General features: G+C 39.6%; 1 protein-coding gene across 1 annotated transcript in view; it reads right to left on the bottom strand.

Annotated features, from left to right (window-relative positions):
• Positions 1–2,336: 2,336 nt before the first annotated feature.
• arhgap44a (Rho GTPase activating protein 44a) overlaps positions 2,337–18,662 on the bottom strand; it is a 188,381-nt gene continuing 172,055 nt past the window's right edge. Inside the window, exons 16-19 of the mRNA XM_048611123.1 lie at positions 17,422–17,868; positions 16,985–17,130; positions 12,670–13,014; positions 2,337–4,589 (exon numbers count right to left, since the gene is read on the bottom strand). Coding sequence (XP_048467080.1) covers positions 4,438–4,589; positions 12,670–13,014; positions 16,985–17,130; positions 17,422–17,868 — 1,090 coding nt within the window. The 3' untranslated portion in view covers positions 2,337–4,437. The remainder of the gene's footprint in view (positions 4,590–12,669; positions 13,015–16,984; positions 17,131–17,421; positions 17,869–18,662) is intronic.

The following is an 18,662-nucleotide window of genomic DNA, read 5'->3' on the forward strand; positions in this document are numbered from 1 at the left end:
GGTATGGAACTCGAGTGGGCCCCGTGCAGAGGAGATTGGGTCCAGCGGGGAGGAGAGTGAGCCCGGAGCGAACCTCGAGTGGGCCCAGTGCTGAGGAGATTGGGTCCAGCATGGAGGAGAGTGAGCCTGGTGCGAACCTCGAGTGGGCCCAGTGCAGAGGAGATTGGGTCCAGCGTGGAGGAGAGTGAGCCTGGTGCGAATCTCGAGTAGGCCCTTACTTACTTTTCCAGGGTGAGCACAGGACCCGACATCAGAATCGGCAGCTGCTACATCGGCGGAGGTGACGTTGGCAAGGTAGGCCCAGTGGCAAAAGATGGCGCCTTAGGATCAGTGACTTTGTTGTTGGTTGGGTCCAGCGTTGGCATCACAGCAACATCGAGGTGAACCCACCAAGAGATTTGACTCCAACTTTCGTTGGTCTGGCACAGGTGGTGGCAAAGGCGTGTAGGCCCAGTGGTGAAAGATGGTGCCTGAGGAGTGGTAACTTTGATGTTGGTTGGGTCCAGTGTAGATGGTGTTAAGTGGTGGCGGAGGAATAGTGGCACGGGCATCATTGATGGTGATGTGCTGGCTTAGGACTGATGGACTGTCATTAAACTATACCTTTCTTTCTTTTTCCTTATTCTTAAATTATTCAAAATGGCACCGAATCGTGGCGACAAATGAAAGTTTTTCACTGTATTTCTGCTGTAAAATACACAAAATAAATCATTAATTCAAGAAACAACTGTACATGTTCATACAAGTTGTAGGTGCAGTTACAGAATCATTCCAAAGGATTAAGAGTGTCATAATTCATAATTAAAAGTGTAGGAAGCAGGACCAGAACCATTGTGATCCAAATCTTTTTGACTCAGTGCTTATGTGTCTCTGCACCACCATTCATGGACAGTTGGTTGTCCAGCCAGGAGGTTTGTTCTTCAAGGAAGCAAGCATGTGATACTGAACTTCACAGTTCCCCCACTTTCCTGAAAAAGAGGTTTCTGGTCTGATGTCTTAAAAATACAAAGTGTTCCAGCAGTAACGACAATAATGCCAGAGGACATCAAGCACAGCAGTTGAACTCCTTTCTGGAGGAAAGGGTGTCTGATGAAGAAAAAGATCAGACGAAAGGATTTCCTCAACCAGATGTAAAGCACAGGCTTGCTCAGTGTGTCTTTCATGTTTAAACTTAACTTCACTTCACGATTTCATGCCATAAAGAATCCCTGCTTCATGACCTTGGTACCATCCCTATGTTAGAATCTCATGTTACACTGGGAAGCCCTTGGCCTCCAGTTATTGATTGCCTACCAAGGAAGTGCTAAACAACAAGTTGGGTCGAGGGAACTGCTGCATCATTGAGGATGGTCCACATACCAGACTATGGCCCACAACGAAAGGTTGGATTGTAAAAGTAAGATCTGAATTTTGCAGTGCTTCACAAGAGGTTTAGAGATGCCACTGGAGTGCTCAGAGTGTTGGGCAAAGGTTTAGTGAGCTGGCATTGTGTGTAAAGGAGAGGCACACAATAGTTGAGTCTGCCACAAATCTCAAATTGGACACCTGTCAATGCAATGTTACTTGGTTTCCTTGTTAGACTAGCTGAGAGTAAGTCTAGAGCTTGACTCATCCATGAGGGTGTCAGCACATATAGATGAAGGTGACATATGGGATACTTGCTTCCATTAGTCAGGGTGTAGGATATAGGAGCAAGGATGTCTTGTTACAACTTCATAAAACACTAGTTAGGCCACAAATAGAATACTGTGCGCAGCTCCGGTTGCCACACTATCGGAAGGATGTGATTACGCTAGAGAGGGTGCAGAGGAGATTCACAAGGATGTTAGCTGGGATGAAAAGTCTCAGTTATGAGGAGAGACTGCATAGGCTGGGTTTGTTTTCCTTGGAGCAGAGGAGGGTGAGCAGGATCTGATTGAAGTGTACAAAATTATCCCAGGCATAGACAGAGGAGATCGTGAGAACCTTTTCCCCATGACAGATGTGTTTGAGACTGGAGGGCATAAGTTTAAGGTGAGGAATAAGTGGTTTATCGGAGATTTAAGGAAAATGTTTTTCACCCAGAGGGTGGTGGATATATGGAAGGTGCTGCTTGAGAAGGTGGTGGAGGCAGGGACTCTTGCAACATTTAAGAAGCATCTGGATGGGCACTCATAATGCCAGGGCATGGTAGGCTATGGACCAAGTGTGGGATTAGTGTAGTTTGGTGTTTGTTGGTTGCCATAAACATGGTGGGTTGAAGGGCCTGTTTCTGTTCTGTATGACTCTGTCAGGCAAAGTAGCCTTGTCAACAGAGCTACATTGAAGAACATTTAATAAAAAAAAGTTCCCTCAGGATCAGTAAGGCAGCAGTTTGATTTTATTATTTCTTTTGCAAATGACAAAGACTGAAGCCACCTCATATTTCAGAAATATCAACATTTCATTAAGAAGAAAGTATTAGTCATCAAACAATGTAAGAGAATGGTGTGGAGACTGTCAGACACCCATCAACCTGAAAGATTACTACCTTGTTGACTTCTTGCAAGGCATTCTTCTTTATCTTATTGACTTCAACAGATTTGCAATATCTACAAAGACAGGGATTACATGTGGTACCATCATAGCTATAGCTCACACAGCAATATGAAATCTATCTCTGCTTCCACCTAGTGACAGAAGGAGTGTGCTAGACTGAACCATCCTCAATTTTCAGACCTACAAAGGGGTTCGCAGTGATTAATCTCAGCAAAACACTCCCACGAACAAATGGAGTCATAACTATTTCTCTTTAACTACATTTAGGAAAGCCTGCATCCATTTTCATCCATACCACAGAACCACATATCTCCATAATGACTGGAATGTTTCACATTTTGTCAAAATGTGTATATTTTATTTTATTGTTGTGATATGAAATTGTAACATCTTTTGAGGACACATCAAGTCTGCTCTACATTTTGTAATATTTCAGGTTTTTTTTATTTTCAGTTCAGTTTTTCTCCAGGTTTTAGATGAGAGACCACAGATGAGGGAATCAGCACAACTTTATTTCTCAGGCATTGCCACTAAACCCTCTATTTAAACGTGTTTATTTTAAAGCACTATAATTATATATATTTTCAAGTGAAACATAATGCATGAAACAAGTGTTTATATAACAGATATATTATGTTCTCTCATAGCTCTACACTCTATGATCATTTAAAATAAGTCACTGCATGGAGCAATGTTTTAGGTCCTGTACATTACAAAGGTAATAGACACATAATCAGTCACCAGTCTAGCCCCTCTCCCTTAAATACACAGTATATTTTTAATACAACATTTACATAGACATTAATTAAATTCTATTCATACAAGGTATTCTGGCATGATAACAAGTAAACTTTTACTGCCACAACAGTCCATTGTAATAGTCACCATCCACGTACAGACTTTTTTTAATTTAAAAAGTACAATACTGACAGCTTTCTTCCTTTTTTCAGGCTGAAGTTACTTTCAGAATAATTGGCAATTGCCATGGGTTATACAAATTTAAACTATACCACAGCATTTAGCACATTTCTCCTTTGAACTGTATAAACAGACAAATACCAGGGTGTATACAATGGGACGTAGAATTATATTTTCAATGATGATTTAAATCACAATGATCAGAAATAAAGTCTCATTTTTGTTCTGTGCGAATGGCTACTTTTAGAAATGGATTTTGTTTGTGATTCTGTAAAACTCTAGGGGGTCAAAATCTTTGACTGGCTGTTTGTATGGGTACGCATTAAAACAGTTAACTCCCTCACTCAACAGTGCTTGTTGACTTAATCCTGAGTGTACCTTCTTCATCTATCAGACAATGAAGATTTATTTTGATAATTTTTGTACTGTATGTTAATCTATGCTTTTAGGCCCACCTTTCTGTCTGCCCTAAGGATGGGCTCATTCCAGTGTACAACAGAAAGGGGTTTCTTCAGTAGATGGAAGATTTCTAAATGCAAGATTCTGACCTCCTATTTGTGGTAAACCATTTTCTCCAAAGAATCAGAAGTTTTGCCATGTATAGAAACTCAAACTACCATCTCATAAAAGACAATTACTTCATATGTAGGATACATCAATGCTTATTTCTATGTGGGTGTGATAGCATTCTTTTGTACTATGAAAATATATAAATCAAATTAAATGGCAGGTTCAAAGGCCAAGTTCTTTATTGAAAAAGTCATCTCAGTAAGGCTAAATAAAAAGTTAAAAAAAATTGATCTCAGACAACAGAACAGTGTTTTTAAGGGCTGACTGACCATAATCGAACCAAAGCAAAACTTTTATCTTAAAGAATTCCATTCCCATAGTAAATGGAAGCAGCTTTTCTTGCAGTTACATGTGAAGAGATGCCCATTGATCTACCATCCTGTTGATGTAATATATGTACAGCTTGAGTCACACAAATGGAGTGTTCTTACGTCATAGGACAGTACTTTCTGACTCCTCGTCAGAATCTGCTCTTATTCTACAGTCTGCCACAGAGTTTGTGCAAATTTGGTCTGAAGATTCTGTGTAGAGCGCATCATGAAGCTCTACTGACTGTATAAAAGAAGGATCTGGATTGTCAATATCTGCAAGCAGTGAAGATAAATCATTCATTAGCAATAATACAAATTAATCCTTACAACACGCATACATATATAGATACTTCAAAATAAGTCATTCCATTAAACATCCTTGTTAGCGCCATTAGCTTCTGACAAATAATAGGGATGTCACAATATGGTGATCTGACAAGATCAGAACAGATGCTAGATTGTTTTAATATTTTGTCCCTACCTCTAGATCCTGCCAGTTCCATCCCTTATTGCTACAAGTCTGAGAACATTTCACACAGAGTAATGTTATTTTGTTCCTCTCTGTATGTCCATTTACTGTGCAATGTCTCAACTACGCACAGTTTCATTGTGTGTACAGCTTTGAGTTTAAGTTAGTCTGTGAACTGCACAGTGGTCTGAAAGCAGGCACAATTAAATCATGCCATCCAATGGCAGACTGACACTCACTGGTTCTTGCTCGCTCCCATTAAAATCCGTTAATAGGACCTTCCAACAGATCTAGTGAAAAGTAGAAACTCTTGCTATATTTTTCACTCACAATTCTTATATTGTTTCCAAAAATCCTAGATATGTAGAACCATAAAATCTTCAATGACGAAGGTGGTATGCAGCTGTCCAATAATGCCCTCTGCCCTGCACTTCTCCAATAACCCTGTAAATATTTCTTTTCCAAGTTATAATTGTATTATGTTTTGAATAATATTGCTTAGTCTGCTTGCACCATCATTTCAGGCAGCACATTCCAAATGATATCAACCCATGTGTTGTTATTTTGTCACATCTCACTTTTATCAATTACCTTAAGTCTGCGTCCTATGGTTACCAACAAATTGGCCAGTGGAAACTGTTTCTCTTTAATCTACCGATACTTTTCATGATTTTGAACATTTCAATGAAATCTCCATTTATTGTTCTCTATTCTAAGGTTAACACCCTCAACTTCTCCTGTGCTCTCTCTTCAAGGCTTTGAAATCCTCCCAGAAGTGTTGTGGCCAGAAAAGGGCATAATGCTCCAGCCTGGGGCTAACCCATGATTCATGAAGGGTGAGCAAGTTTCCTTGTTTTGGCACATAATTTCCTTATTTATAAATCCATGGATCTGTATCCTTAGTGAACTGCTGAAATAAAGACATTAAGACCATGAAACGCCTAGCAGAAAAATCAGTAACTGAAAGAAAGTAACAAGTTGATATTCAGGGGCTGGTCTTTTCTCCAAATTAAGGAGTTCAGACAGTATGTCCCACCTGAAATGCTAAACCTTCACTTTCAGAATCTGACCAACCTGCAGTGCACCTCTGGCACTTCCTGCTTTTATTTCAGATTTCTAGCCTTTGCATGTTTTCTTGTCAATCCTGCATACTTCTTTATACTGTTCCTCTACATGAGCAACATCTTACGTATCACTGCATGACCTGGTTTATCTGGTCTCGTGAAATTCCTTCCAGATCTCCTGTGAGATGCCCCATCATGCAAACAGAGAAATGACCCATTTCCCTCTTTTCTGTATTTATTGCCTTGCTGTAAATTTCTAGGATTATTTTACTTGTGTCAATGGTCGCAGTCAAACACACACAATAAAAATTACAAACACTCCTATCAGGAATAAACTAAAATTAAAACTAAATTTACAACATACATCGTGTATTGGATTTTAAAAGATCTGCGGTGTAATTTGTACTTTGCACATTGCTAGCCAAATCACAACTGTACTCGCTGGCACCATCTTAAATTTGTGAACTAATCTCTGTATCTTTGATGTGCAATGATATTGCATCAGTGAAAAGATGAAAATATATAGATGTGAAATATAATGTTGTGATGTCTTATAAAATCATCAGATATGTACTGTGCTGTATGCACTACATATTACAAGTTTTATTTAATGTACTAATTAAATGAGAATTATTTCAACACAAATGTGCCAGTGCCAAATTGGAAGTTTATCTTTAAAGTACACCCAAGGGAGTGTGAGTGTATCTGGTGATGTCATTGAGATAGTAGGGAGACACGAACAAATCTCACTGTAAGCATGGTTTCCAATGTCATGTAGATCAAGGTTTCCATCCTGTACCCAGCAGCTCACTTCTTACCATTCACTTAGTTTAAGAGTTGACAAATTTACAAACATGAAACTCTGACCACAGTATCTAACTCTAACTTTAAACGAAAGACAAAATGTTTAGTCAGATATTTCCTTCTTATAACCCTGCTGGTGTTAACGTTAAACACTTTCACATCATATGTTTCAATTAAAATAGAATCATGTGAAGGTTTAAATTCTTCTGCGGGGAAGATGTCAGTTCTGGCAATCTTGAAATTCAATGCATTGATTCAGAATATGGAAAATGCACAATGTAACAGTAGCTAGCTGGATTGTGTGGGATTGTATCCTCACACTGTAATATCATGACATCCCTTATAAATGATAGTAATGAAATGGAACAGGGCAAAATATTTCATACAAATAAAGCAAGTTACATTTAATTGCTAAAGCCATGGGATCAAAAGATTCATTCAAGTACATTACATGGTTGTAAGGAGCAGAAAATAAGAACACTTAAAAAAGAGCAAGAATCACTCATTAAACATTTGTGAATTCTGTGACAACATCAAGCCATGCAAGTCTGCTTCATTCTCATGCAAAGGCCAGTTCAGATGAGTTAGTGGTGACATACAGATAGCAACTGGAGGAGTTGCAGAGTTAGCTGAAGTGCCAGAGGGGAGGTTGTTGCTCTGCCTTACCCTAAATTCCCCCTCACACTTAGCCAATACAGACTCATTCTGGTCAAACAGCTGCAAGAATGAAACATAGGCACCCAAAAAGGAAAAAAAGAACATAATAGAAAAATTGTTCAGAATTTCAGAAACAATAATCAGAGAGATTCCACTGAAAAGTAAATTTATATCAATCACACAAAGTTGAAATGTAACACACGCGAGAAATTAACTGTCCATTTAGATAAGAAACATATAAACTACAGTCAAATTAAAATGGAATAATGAAATGTAATAACTTGAAAAAACATATCATACATGTACAAGCTTGTATGAAATGCTAACTATAAAAGATTCATATTTTCCAAATCATTTTTCGATTTTAAAGATCATATGCAAATATTTCTGATCTATTTGATGTTCAGTTTGCTCTCCCCTCCTCTTCTCAACTGAAAGATCTGGCTCTCTCAGTGGGTTATCATCTAATGGGGTTGGCAGCTCTAGTGTCATACCCAAATGACTATCTTGTGTAAGAAAAGACAGTTAATACTGGCAGCCTACTAAACTATAGAGATTTATTCAGTTATTGCCTGGAATTAAGGCCAGTAGCAATTTAGGAGAGAAGCATGTTTAACGATATTTTTGTGATGCATTTGACATAGTGATAACACTACCATCATTGATTTCAAAGCATTGTAGAAAATGTTTTCTGTTCCCTCGCATTTCTCCAATTCCATTGCCATCTTATTCACAATGGCATCCATATGATGGAACTTAAAATTAATGCTTGTTTGTGTTTATACTCCAATAAACAGCAACGCTCCTACAAACTCCAAGGTGTATGCTAATGCATTTCATACTAATCTAAAACCTCACAGTGTGAAAGCAATCTTTTTGAATTTTTTTTTAAACTTTAATTTGAACCTTCACTCTTGTCCTATTATTATGGTTTAACAATGTAGAGAATTAACTTTACAATCCATTTGATACACCACCTTTATCTACCAAATCACATGACACATTACATGACTCACGCTGAAGTCTATGTTAAATCAGACTGGTATTATATGCAGACACATTTAATCATCAGGGTCCATAAAACATAGGAGCAGAAATAGGCCATTTAGCCCATCGACAAAAGATGTTATTTTACCCTTAGGGATTATTAAAACAGTAATTTATTTTGCAGCCACATTTTTGAACAGCCTGGATACTAGACTGAAAAATCCTTCAGTTTTTTGGAGGGAGTGATTAAAGAAAAGGCTAGAGAAGCTTTAGAATAGATCATTGATAAACACACCACAGAACACTGTGTTTCTTCTCAACAACAAAATGGAGGGAGAAAATTGGATTATGGACACTTATTAATATTTCTCAGCTTCTTAAATTTAATAAGAATCAACCTGCCAACAACAAAACCACAGCCACTTTGAACAGGACGATTCTGATGAAGGGTTATTGACATGAAACATTATTTCTTTCTTCAGAAGATGCCTGATCTGCTGGGTTTATCCAGCCATTTTGCTCTTATTTGAACAGCAAGATGCTCATTGATATGCAAGGTCATAACTATCTGGCCATTAGAATTTGTTTCTTTTAATGAGAAAGAACAAACAATTCCATATGAATTGTTTCTTTGTTGATAATTCAGTTTGGATTGATCAGTCAAGGGGTGTGAAAATTGCTGAATCACAGAAGAGGGAAACATCAGCTTGTCCTGAGAATTACTTAATCAGCTGGGAACATGTTTGGCAGCTGGTAAAGAGCAGGGAGAATTCACTGCACGAAACAGGCTGGGCTGCACTGGTCAGACAGACAGCACTGCTGGTTGGTCGGGGGGGCTGCACTGGTCAGACAGACAGCACTGCTGGTTGGTCGGGGGGGGCTGCACTGGTCAGACAGATAGCAGCTAACTGGTGGCCCAACCTGTTGAAGTTGAAATAGTGTATGTAAACAGGTAAGATAACTCATGTTAATTGGACAAGAGAAAAAACAATTTGAGACAAGTTCTTGTTGCAAAATTGTTAACTCTAAAAAATAAGCTCCGATCACGAAAATAATGTTGTATAATGCGTCTTATCTTAAAAGCCTCAAAAGCTGGAGGCCAATTTGTATCGTCTTGTGTCTCTTTGTTATGATAAAATGATCAAAAATAACTATAAACTGGGTAATAGAGAGAAATAAATGAAGAAAGATGAAATAATCTAAAATGATTAGGAAACCTTTGCATATGATCTTGGACGTTATATTGAAGTTAATTTTTAAAATTTAGTTGATTATGACAATACATAACACTTCAACAGAAATAAAATACCACAAGATCAGTGAATGAGCGTTTGATTAAAAGGATGACTATTAGAAGCTTTACCAATACCGTTGTGCATCTATATCAATTGATGAGACTGAAATCTGTGAGCAAGCAGATTTTCAAACTAGCTAAATTCATTTTCACAGATTTCATATTTTGTGGAACACTTGCCTATTTATGGGAGATGACTCAACACTTTGTTTGTCATCCATTTTTCTAACTAGTGAAATGGATCGATATCTATTAAGTCTAGACTGAAAAAAAATTTCTGCACTGTTCTCATTTTGACATGGCAAACATGACCAACTAGATGTTAAAATTAGTAAAACTCATTATATTATATGGCTTTTAAGTGACCATCAGGAGGTAACAGATCTTGCAATAACACTAGAATCCCTTCCCTTTCCAGCAGGGAAGATAAAAGGTTTGAGACAAAAAAACTGCAGATACTGGAATCCAAGGTAGGCAAACAGGAGGCTCGATGTATGCAGCAAGACATGCAGCATCTGGAGGAAAGGAGAAGTCAACGTTTATTACCCTTCTCCAGTACTTCAGGAAATATTGACTTCTGCTTTCCTCCAGATACTGCCTGGCTTGCTGTGTTCTTCCAGCCTCCTGTAGGAAAAAAAGGTTTAATTTAGCTACACATATTGATTCTACTATGTCCATAACCTTTCAATCTCAATAAATCGTTAAATCCGATCCTAATTTAGAATTTGCTATAAATCTGTACTAGACTGTGCACTCCTCTAAAGTACAGTTCACATCTTTTAGACACTGAAAATAAAGGACCTCATGCAAACATTGTGTTAAAGTGTTACTTTTAGGATTTTCTTTCCAAATATTTTGACCCTTTACAATTTATTCTAATTTAATTTCAAAGAATGATATCTAGAAGCTATACATCATATTCTTGCAATGCTGAGGACTGTATTTTTGGGATACATTGAGCTCAGTTGGGCTGAATGGGATAACAGGTTCACAATTCCATCGACTGTTCAGTCCCAAGAGCTGAGTAATGTTAAGTACTTTGTTGTGTATTAGTATCATATCTCTTTCATTCAGCATTCCAATTTATCTGAAATGCACCTTTATTGGTGATTAACACGGCCATTTTCAGCGTAGAAAAGAAATATTCTTCCCAAAAATCAAAGAACTGTGGAATGTGAAAGAGATGCTTAATCTTCCAGCTAAATTTTCACCTGTTTCAGAATATTTTAGATCAATTGCTTTTCAAAAACAAAACAGCAAAAGTTGAAAAGGATGCGTTGCTAGGATTTTGGATATCAGCAATGTATCAGCCAATTAAAGTAAGGCCTTGCCTAGCGACACATCCTGAAGGCCTTATGACTTATATTGTTACATGTTGCACAAGGCTTTTCCTTTGCTGGAAAAATTTCCTGAAATTAACAGCGTTTGTTATTGCACATTTACATTGTTTACTTAGTCACTGGCAACAGGTAACTATTACACATAGCAATATAGCAGCGAATTTACTGGGCAGAGATTGATAACATGGTGGTAATCAGGTTGTCTTAGGAGGCTGCATTTAATGTGAGTGGGGTTGATCTCTGTAATTGTTCCTGGAGGTAATGTTACTCAGTCTTTCTTATGGCGGGATAAACAGAAACTGGGCTTGCTTTTAGAAGTGGTCAAATTTACAAAGTGTTTTCATCTCCTCACAGAAATCACCATGTTGGAGTTTGGCTCATTGGTTTTTACATTTTTCAACTACTGAGGAGGGGATGGTAACTGGAACATTGGGGCTGATGAATAAGTCTGCGCATGTACCTCTGTTCCTGTAATCTATCCTACACTGTAAACAGGATAGTTTGACAATCATCTTAGGTATGAATTGGAATTGTTGACCACTTTTTAAAGCAGTTATTAACAGAGCAAAAAACATATTTGGAAATAAAAGTAAGTGCTGTAAATTCACTATGTGCATGTTCAATCAAAAATGCTGCATGTCTCAAGGACGATATTATCACCTGCCATGAACATTGCTTTCTTTAAAATAAATATTTTAAGACTTCATGGCAAAATGACCATGGTTCAAATCATGCATTTGAATTCTTGTTTCATTTTTTTAGCAACAAAAACTGGTGGAGGTATGCTCTTGGGAAATTAGCTCTAATCTGTTTAAAGTAGAACATACTTAAATTCATATTTTTTTCCAAATTCTCTCATGAAACAAGGTATTTTCTACAATGAGGAGATTAACACATTCCTGATAGCTTGCCAGTATTGGTCTGGGCAGCCAGTACAAACCCCATTATAGGAACACACAGAGTCATAGAGTGACCATCCATGCTGACCAAACTAAACTACGTTGCACCTTTTGCTTGATATATGGTTATAGATATGGTACACTTATTTGGCTATCACAAGAGGCTTTGTCTGGCAATCCATCTGAGAATAGTGACTGATGGACTTAAGTATCAGGGAGCAGGTGAACTTTACCACACATTTAACTATCAGCGCTGGTAATGTTGTAGTTATGTTACAGACTAATAACTCAGAGAAATTGCGTTCAACACACTAGAGAAATTTAGAAAATATGAATTCAATTTAAAACAATATGGAGAGAAACAAAAGCTCAGTATAAGTAACTATAACTGCCAGAACAATCTCCAATGTCCTCTAGGGAATGAAACCTTATAGAGATAGAGATATTTGTGACCCCAACAGCATACTGACGTGGTTGGCTCTTTACTGCTCTCACAAGTGGCTTAGCAAGTGAAATGTGTTAGTCCAAAAAGGTGACTCAATGTCACCTTCTCAAGTGATGAATAATAAATGCCGGTGGTGCCCACACTCTCAGAAAGAATTAAAGAAAGATTATCTTATTGCTTTCATTTGGAAATAATATTAATGTTTTAAGATTTTGAATCATTAGAATTTTTTAAACAACTTATAAAACAAGAATTCAAATTCATTTCACTGATCTTATAATGCCAAACTGAATAATTTAAAAATACTTAAATCCATTGATTTACAATGCAATGTAATATGTTAGCATGAGTTAGTGTCCTCTGCAAAGACTGGTAAATTAAGGTAAACTCATACCTGTAGACATGCTTTCTCCAGCTGACAGGTTGTCTAAAATTGTATGGTCCAAAGCCTGTGGACTAGACCCTGTTGTAGGAGGCTGTGGAGGTGGAAGAGTGGGTCTTTGTCTAGGCTTGAGTGTGGGTCGAGATTTAGTTAAAGTGCTTGTTTGGGATGGAGGAGAAGACAGGGATGGAGCAGCTGTGGGTGTTTGACTTGATGGTAAGGTATAAGCTTGAGGATAGTTTGCAGCATATGGCGATGGAGTGCTTGGGGGAGTAGGAGATAAGCTTGCAGGGGAAGGTTGGCCTGTTGCCTGGTCAAAGGGGATTTTAGGAGCTATGGGGGCCACCTTCTTTGCAGCTGTAAAGGAAAGAAACAAAATTTTTAGCTTGCGTGTGTATGTTTTTAAAGGCACATTTGGTACAACAAAATATCATTTAAAAAAAAAGCCGATTAGAAAAAGTCGGAAGATCAAAACAAAAATATATTTTAATACAACTGCACTCCCTTTAAACTGTTCAGCAGTGCACTCCAGAGGACAGTCTGAGCACTGTGCAGACATGTTGTGCACTGCAGCACACTGGAGAGGAAAGAGGAAGACCTGACAAGTGGGAGAAACTGAGCAGTGTATCCAGGAAGAGAAGTGTTACAGTAAAATGGAGTCAAGATATTCAGCAATGGCTGCCAGCTGTTGAAAACATTAGTACATGCAACAAAACTATTTCTAACAGAAATAAAGTACTGTGGATGCTGGAATAATCGGAAAAGAAATGCTGGAAATACTCAGCAGGTCAGGCAGTGTCTGGAGAAAACACCATCTCAGGCCGGAGACCTGCCATCAGGTTCTGAAATACTGGCTCTGTTTTCTCTCTTCCTCTTTCCATTTACAGGGACTATCCGACTTGCAGAGTATTTCAAGCATTTTTTGCTCTTATTTCAACAATTTAATAAGTGCCCATCAGCACTGTGAAGACTTCACCTCAAACACTAATTCAGAGACACAGGAGAGAAACTTGTGCTCTTTCCATTGCATGTTTGGTGGTTGTGGGCAATGTAACTCATTGTCAGGAGGGTGAAGGAAGTGACACAGGCACCGTTCTGCTTCCTAGAGGAAGTGCAGTGAAGGTTCACTGGACTGATTCTGGGGATGGCAAGACTGTCCTATGATGAGAGATTGGTTTGACTGGGCCTCTATTCACCAAAGTTTAGCAAGGTGGGAGGGATCTGATTGAAATGTATAACACTTGAACAGGGCTGTATAGTCTAGATGCAGCGAAACTGCTTTCCCGAGGTGAGGAGTCCAGAACCAGGGGGTCATAGTCTCAAGATATGGGGTAGACCATTTAGGACTCAGATAAGGAAACATCACTGAATATATTCATGAAAGAGACAGATACATATTAAGATTTTAAAGGCATCAAGGAAGTGGGGCGGAAATGGGAAAATGGCACTGAGATAAATGTTCTGTCATGATCATATTGAATGGCCGAGCAGGCTTCTAGGGCTGAATGGCCTAATCCTGCTTCTAGTTTCTATGTTTCACTATGATTAATTTAATGTGGCAGGAAGGCCTGTGAACAGCTCTGATGCCAACTGTGGCCCTCAAGTGAGCATTTAATGCCCTTTTAAGAGGTTCAGCCTGTCACTGCTAGCATTCACAACACAGCGGCTGTGAGGCCTACTATCTTGTGAGAGCAACAAGCACATTCAGACGTGTTTGCTCGCAGGCTCAAAGAGGTGGTGGGGTGGGGGAAGAGATCCTTCATTCAACTGAAATGGAAAGAGAAGGGGCACACTAAAAGCCCACCTTCTGCCCTTGTTACCAACCTCCCACCCATTCCCCTAACCCACCATGCCACATCCCCCGGCCCCTTCCTAATATTGCTCACCTGCATCTGGGCCCCTTCTCAATTGGAGGCTTTGATGGAGTGTAATACTGAAAGCAGCCACTGTCTTCCCAGTAATGCTGCTGAGTACAGAAGAATTGCCAGCCTTTAGCTGGTAGAACCTCCTCACCACCATGCCCCCACCTGCCCCCCCACCTTCCCCCATCCCTGGTCCTTGATGTTACTGGCTTGTTAAGTACTTGAGTGGGACAAGATGTGGCAAAAAAGAAGTGATACAGAAGCTCTACTGCTAGAGACTGAGACCTCCATCAAGCCCATACAGTGCAGCTTTAGACGTTCCATGGGAACCTAAGACATGGTCTAGGTTGCCATGCAATTCCAAGAAAAATGTCAAGAATGACAACAGTTCATCAACCTGACTGAAGCATTTGATTTAGTAAATCACGATGCTCTGTGGATTGTGCTCCAGAGATATGGACGATGAAGACAGTTCATCCTATCCTGCAATTGCTACAGGATGACATGAGAAACCTGAAACAGCCACCTTCAAAATCTGAACCGGGGTCAAGCGAGGGTGCATGATAGCCTGCATACAATCTTCTCAAACGTGATTATTTAGCTCCCAGATGTCGGTATTAAATATCACCTGGATGTAGAATGTGGTGCCAGAATCTAAACTGAACACCACAGATATACATGGCCCACAGGATGGAGATGACTCCAGTGTCATTGCCTATTCTGCAATGAAGTTGGAAGCCACTCTTGATATCTTCAATTCTACAAACAAAAAACTTGACCAATCCTTCGATGTTGCTAACACAAACCCTACACGTAAACCCACAACTGGTCAGTGAAGTACTCCACTTCAAAACATGTTTAAGGAGAGACTCTGGAAAACGTTGAGCACTTCCCAGAACTTGGTCGCCTCCTCTCACAAAAGGCTACTATTGACAAAGAAGTCTAACTCCAGATTAGCTCAGCCTTCTACAAACTATGGTGCTAAGTGTTTGCCAACAATGACCCCACAAATATCCATGTCTACAGAGCAGGAGTTATCACCACACTGTCATACTGCACTGAGACCTGCATTGCCCATCAGGGACACGTGAGAGTACTGCAGAAATTCCATCAGCAATGCCTCTGCCGCATCTTCCAGATTCAATGGGAGGACCACTTGTGTCCTTCCTCAAACCAACTCCATGTGTATTCAGGCAAAACTCCTGCTAAGCCAGCTACAATGGACTGGACACTTTGACTTGCTGGTCAGAAAGTGTCTTCCCTGCCAGATCCTGATTTCTCAGCTCTCAAATGGCCAGCATTGCAGGAGAGGACACAGAAAATGATTCAAGGACACACTGAAGATCTTCCTGAAGTCCTGAGGCATCAACATTTGTGACTAGGAGGAACTTGCAAACATTAAACATGGCAATTACTAGCCCTTTAAAGCACGCATAATATTTTAATGATGATACAGCGGCAGAGAAGATAAAATCCTGTACGTGGGATCCAAGTAAATGTTTGGGACATCCTACTCCATGAGCCTGAAGATCAAGAACTGGGCTGTTAAGTACCATAATGACCCATGGCAGAAACCTGCCAACCTGCAAAGACATAATTCCTGAACTGAGGGACAGTGACTGTATGGTCAACTTTCCATAATATTAGGCCAGTTTCTCTCTCTCTCTCTCTCTCTCTCTGTAACCAGGTGAATATTCTCAGCATATTCTGCTTTTAATTTTACTGCTTAATAAGTGCTCCCTAGTGCTCAGAAGAATCAAGCAAAAAATACCAAACCAATAGCCCCGAAAATCACCTCCTGATACAGCATTCATTCCGATTATCAGAAAACTTGCTTAAAATATTGTCTTAAAATGGCAAGCCCTGTACTCTAATGGATATCAGCACGGCTGAGGCTCATTGTGCCGGTTAGGTAATATTTGATTTTGTGAGCTGTCACAGTTTCCTTTGAACTTCAAAGTTCCACCTCACATGCAGTAAGTACTGGGCCTATCAATACAGAGTGATAAAACTGTACAATGCACATGTTCAGACCACTTCACTTATCCTTACACATTTAAATCTGTTCCCCAGTCAATCTGCAAGAGTCACACTGCTGTTCTTTGGGAAGTTTCAGTGTAAACCATCATCCTGTGCCCTATGATGTTTCTCTGTTATATTGTGAGTGAAAACAAAATAAACCCACAGTTAGTTCCCTGTCTGGCTGGCAGTAGTATTAGGATGTAACACTTTTCAAATTTGCTGTCATGTCAGGCATTCTGGTCACATTGTATTGAATGTTGGGTGTGTCTTCTTCAATTTGCAGCACCAAACCTTTCAAGGACTCAATCTATGCATATACAGGGGAACGCTGTCAACTAAGCATTGAGTCAGGCTCTCAACATCAATTTCCTGCCTTATATGTTGCTAAGACACAAGGCACACTAGTCAACACGTATCGTTTTAAAAAGAGTACAAGTGCCCACCTTTCCTCAGGGTATGGGGGCTTTGCTCACTTGGCAGTTGACTTGTGGCAATGCTTTGCTGGAGGCTGCTTGAAGAAGTCACATGGTCGGAAACAGGTCTCCCTTTCTGTCCAATCACAGGTGAAAGTTCTTTGCCTTTCATAGCACTGAAGAGAAAAGAAAAGGATTAATTGCATCTGTATATTCCTTTAACTTACAAAGGTAAACACACAGCAGTATTATGCTCTTGCAAAAACTTTTCTATCAAATGTGGTAAGCTAACTTATTAATAAAATATACATGTCAGACATATACATAAGCCCTACAAGTGTTTTTCTTTAAACTTAATCCTCTACAAGTTACATTATCTCAATAGAAGACCTAACAGTTTTCACATACATGTTAATAACTCTTTCAGAAAAACTCATAGCATTGAGGCAGGAATTCTAAATATTTACCTAGTCAGCCTGGTTCCTTTGTCTCTGGCACAGGCACAGCCGACCCACGGGGGAGAGGCTGACACAGGAGGGTTAAAGGGGGTACCACAAGGGTCGTGCTTGGTTAGGAGTAGAGGGGTTTTGATGTAGACAGGTGAGATATTAGTTTCGGATACATGCGAGTCAGTGAGGGGGCTTTGCTTAAAAAGGTGCAGGGAGCACGGCTTGGGGTTCGAGTTGATGTCAAGCTGCTGTGGGGAGGAGGGCTGAGTGAGAAAGGTTGGGCTGTACCCTGACCACTTTTGAGGGGAGGAAGCTTGAGGGAGACCCTCGGGCCGAGCAGACGGCTGAGCCTGATGGTAGAAATGGTGGGCATGCTGGTAACAAGAAGAAGGGGAAGGTCTTTTATTCTCTGGGGAAGGGTAAGAGTAACCGGAATCCGACCAATTGGAAGACAACTCGTCTGTGCTGTAAACGTTAAAAAGAGCAACAACATTTGTTTGGGGAGGTAAAAAAGAAAACAGGAAGGAGGAGGAGAAATCAACAGAGAAAAAAAATACAAGGTTTAGTAACTCAGACACAGCATGACAACACATAACAGATATTCGCTGTAAAGCATCAAAGCAGTGGCGATAAGGTGGCTGGGTGATTGCACAACACACAGCAGACATGAAGAACTGAGCACTGCCATGCTGAACTTGAAATCTATGCAAAATGTTGTTTCTCTACGCATTAGAAGCTAAAATACAAAACGCACATGCGTTCACTGCACTTCAAAATATCAGTGACATATCAACAGCTTCTGAAACTGTTCTAATTTACTGCATGTCTTTTGTCATTCTCCAGGGTGGCAACAGTTCAGATCTGTATAAGAAATGAGAGGAACCAGTGTTGTTTTGAGAAGTTTACTAGAACAAATTAACTCTGGATTATCAGGTGCGTTAGGGAAAGGTCTGGCCTGGTTATGATTCTAGTCAATATTAAATGGTGGTTTCTTAGTGCTCAGTAAGGTGATCTGTAGTTATTCAGTTGTGTATGTAATACTTACCCACCATCTTCTCAGGAAACTAGGGGTAGTGTAAATAAAGGGAAGGAAACCTTGGCTTTGGGTGACATTGGAAAACATGTAATATTGATTGAGTAGCATGTTATAAATCTCTGGAGGGCCCCTTGCGAAACAGTAGTAATATCCTAACCTTTGATCCAGGCGTCTCGGCTTCAGGTTCCACCTGGTCCAGAGGTATATAATAACTTCTCCGACC

The sequence above is a fragment of the Rhincodon typus genome, chromosome 23, assembly GCF_021869965.1.
Source record: "Rhincodon typus isolate 14 chromosome 23, sRhiTyp1.1, whole genome shotgun sequence".
NCBI lineage: Eukaryota > Metazoa > Chordata > Chondrichthyes > Orectolobiformes > Rhincodontidae > Rhincodon > Rhincodon typus.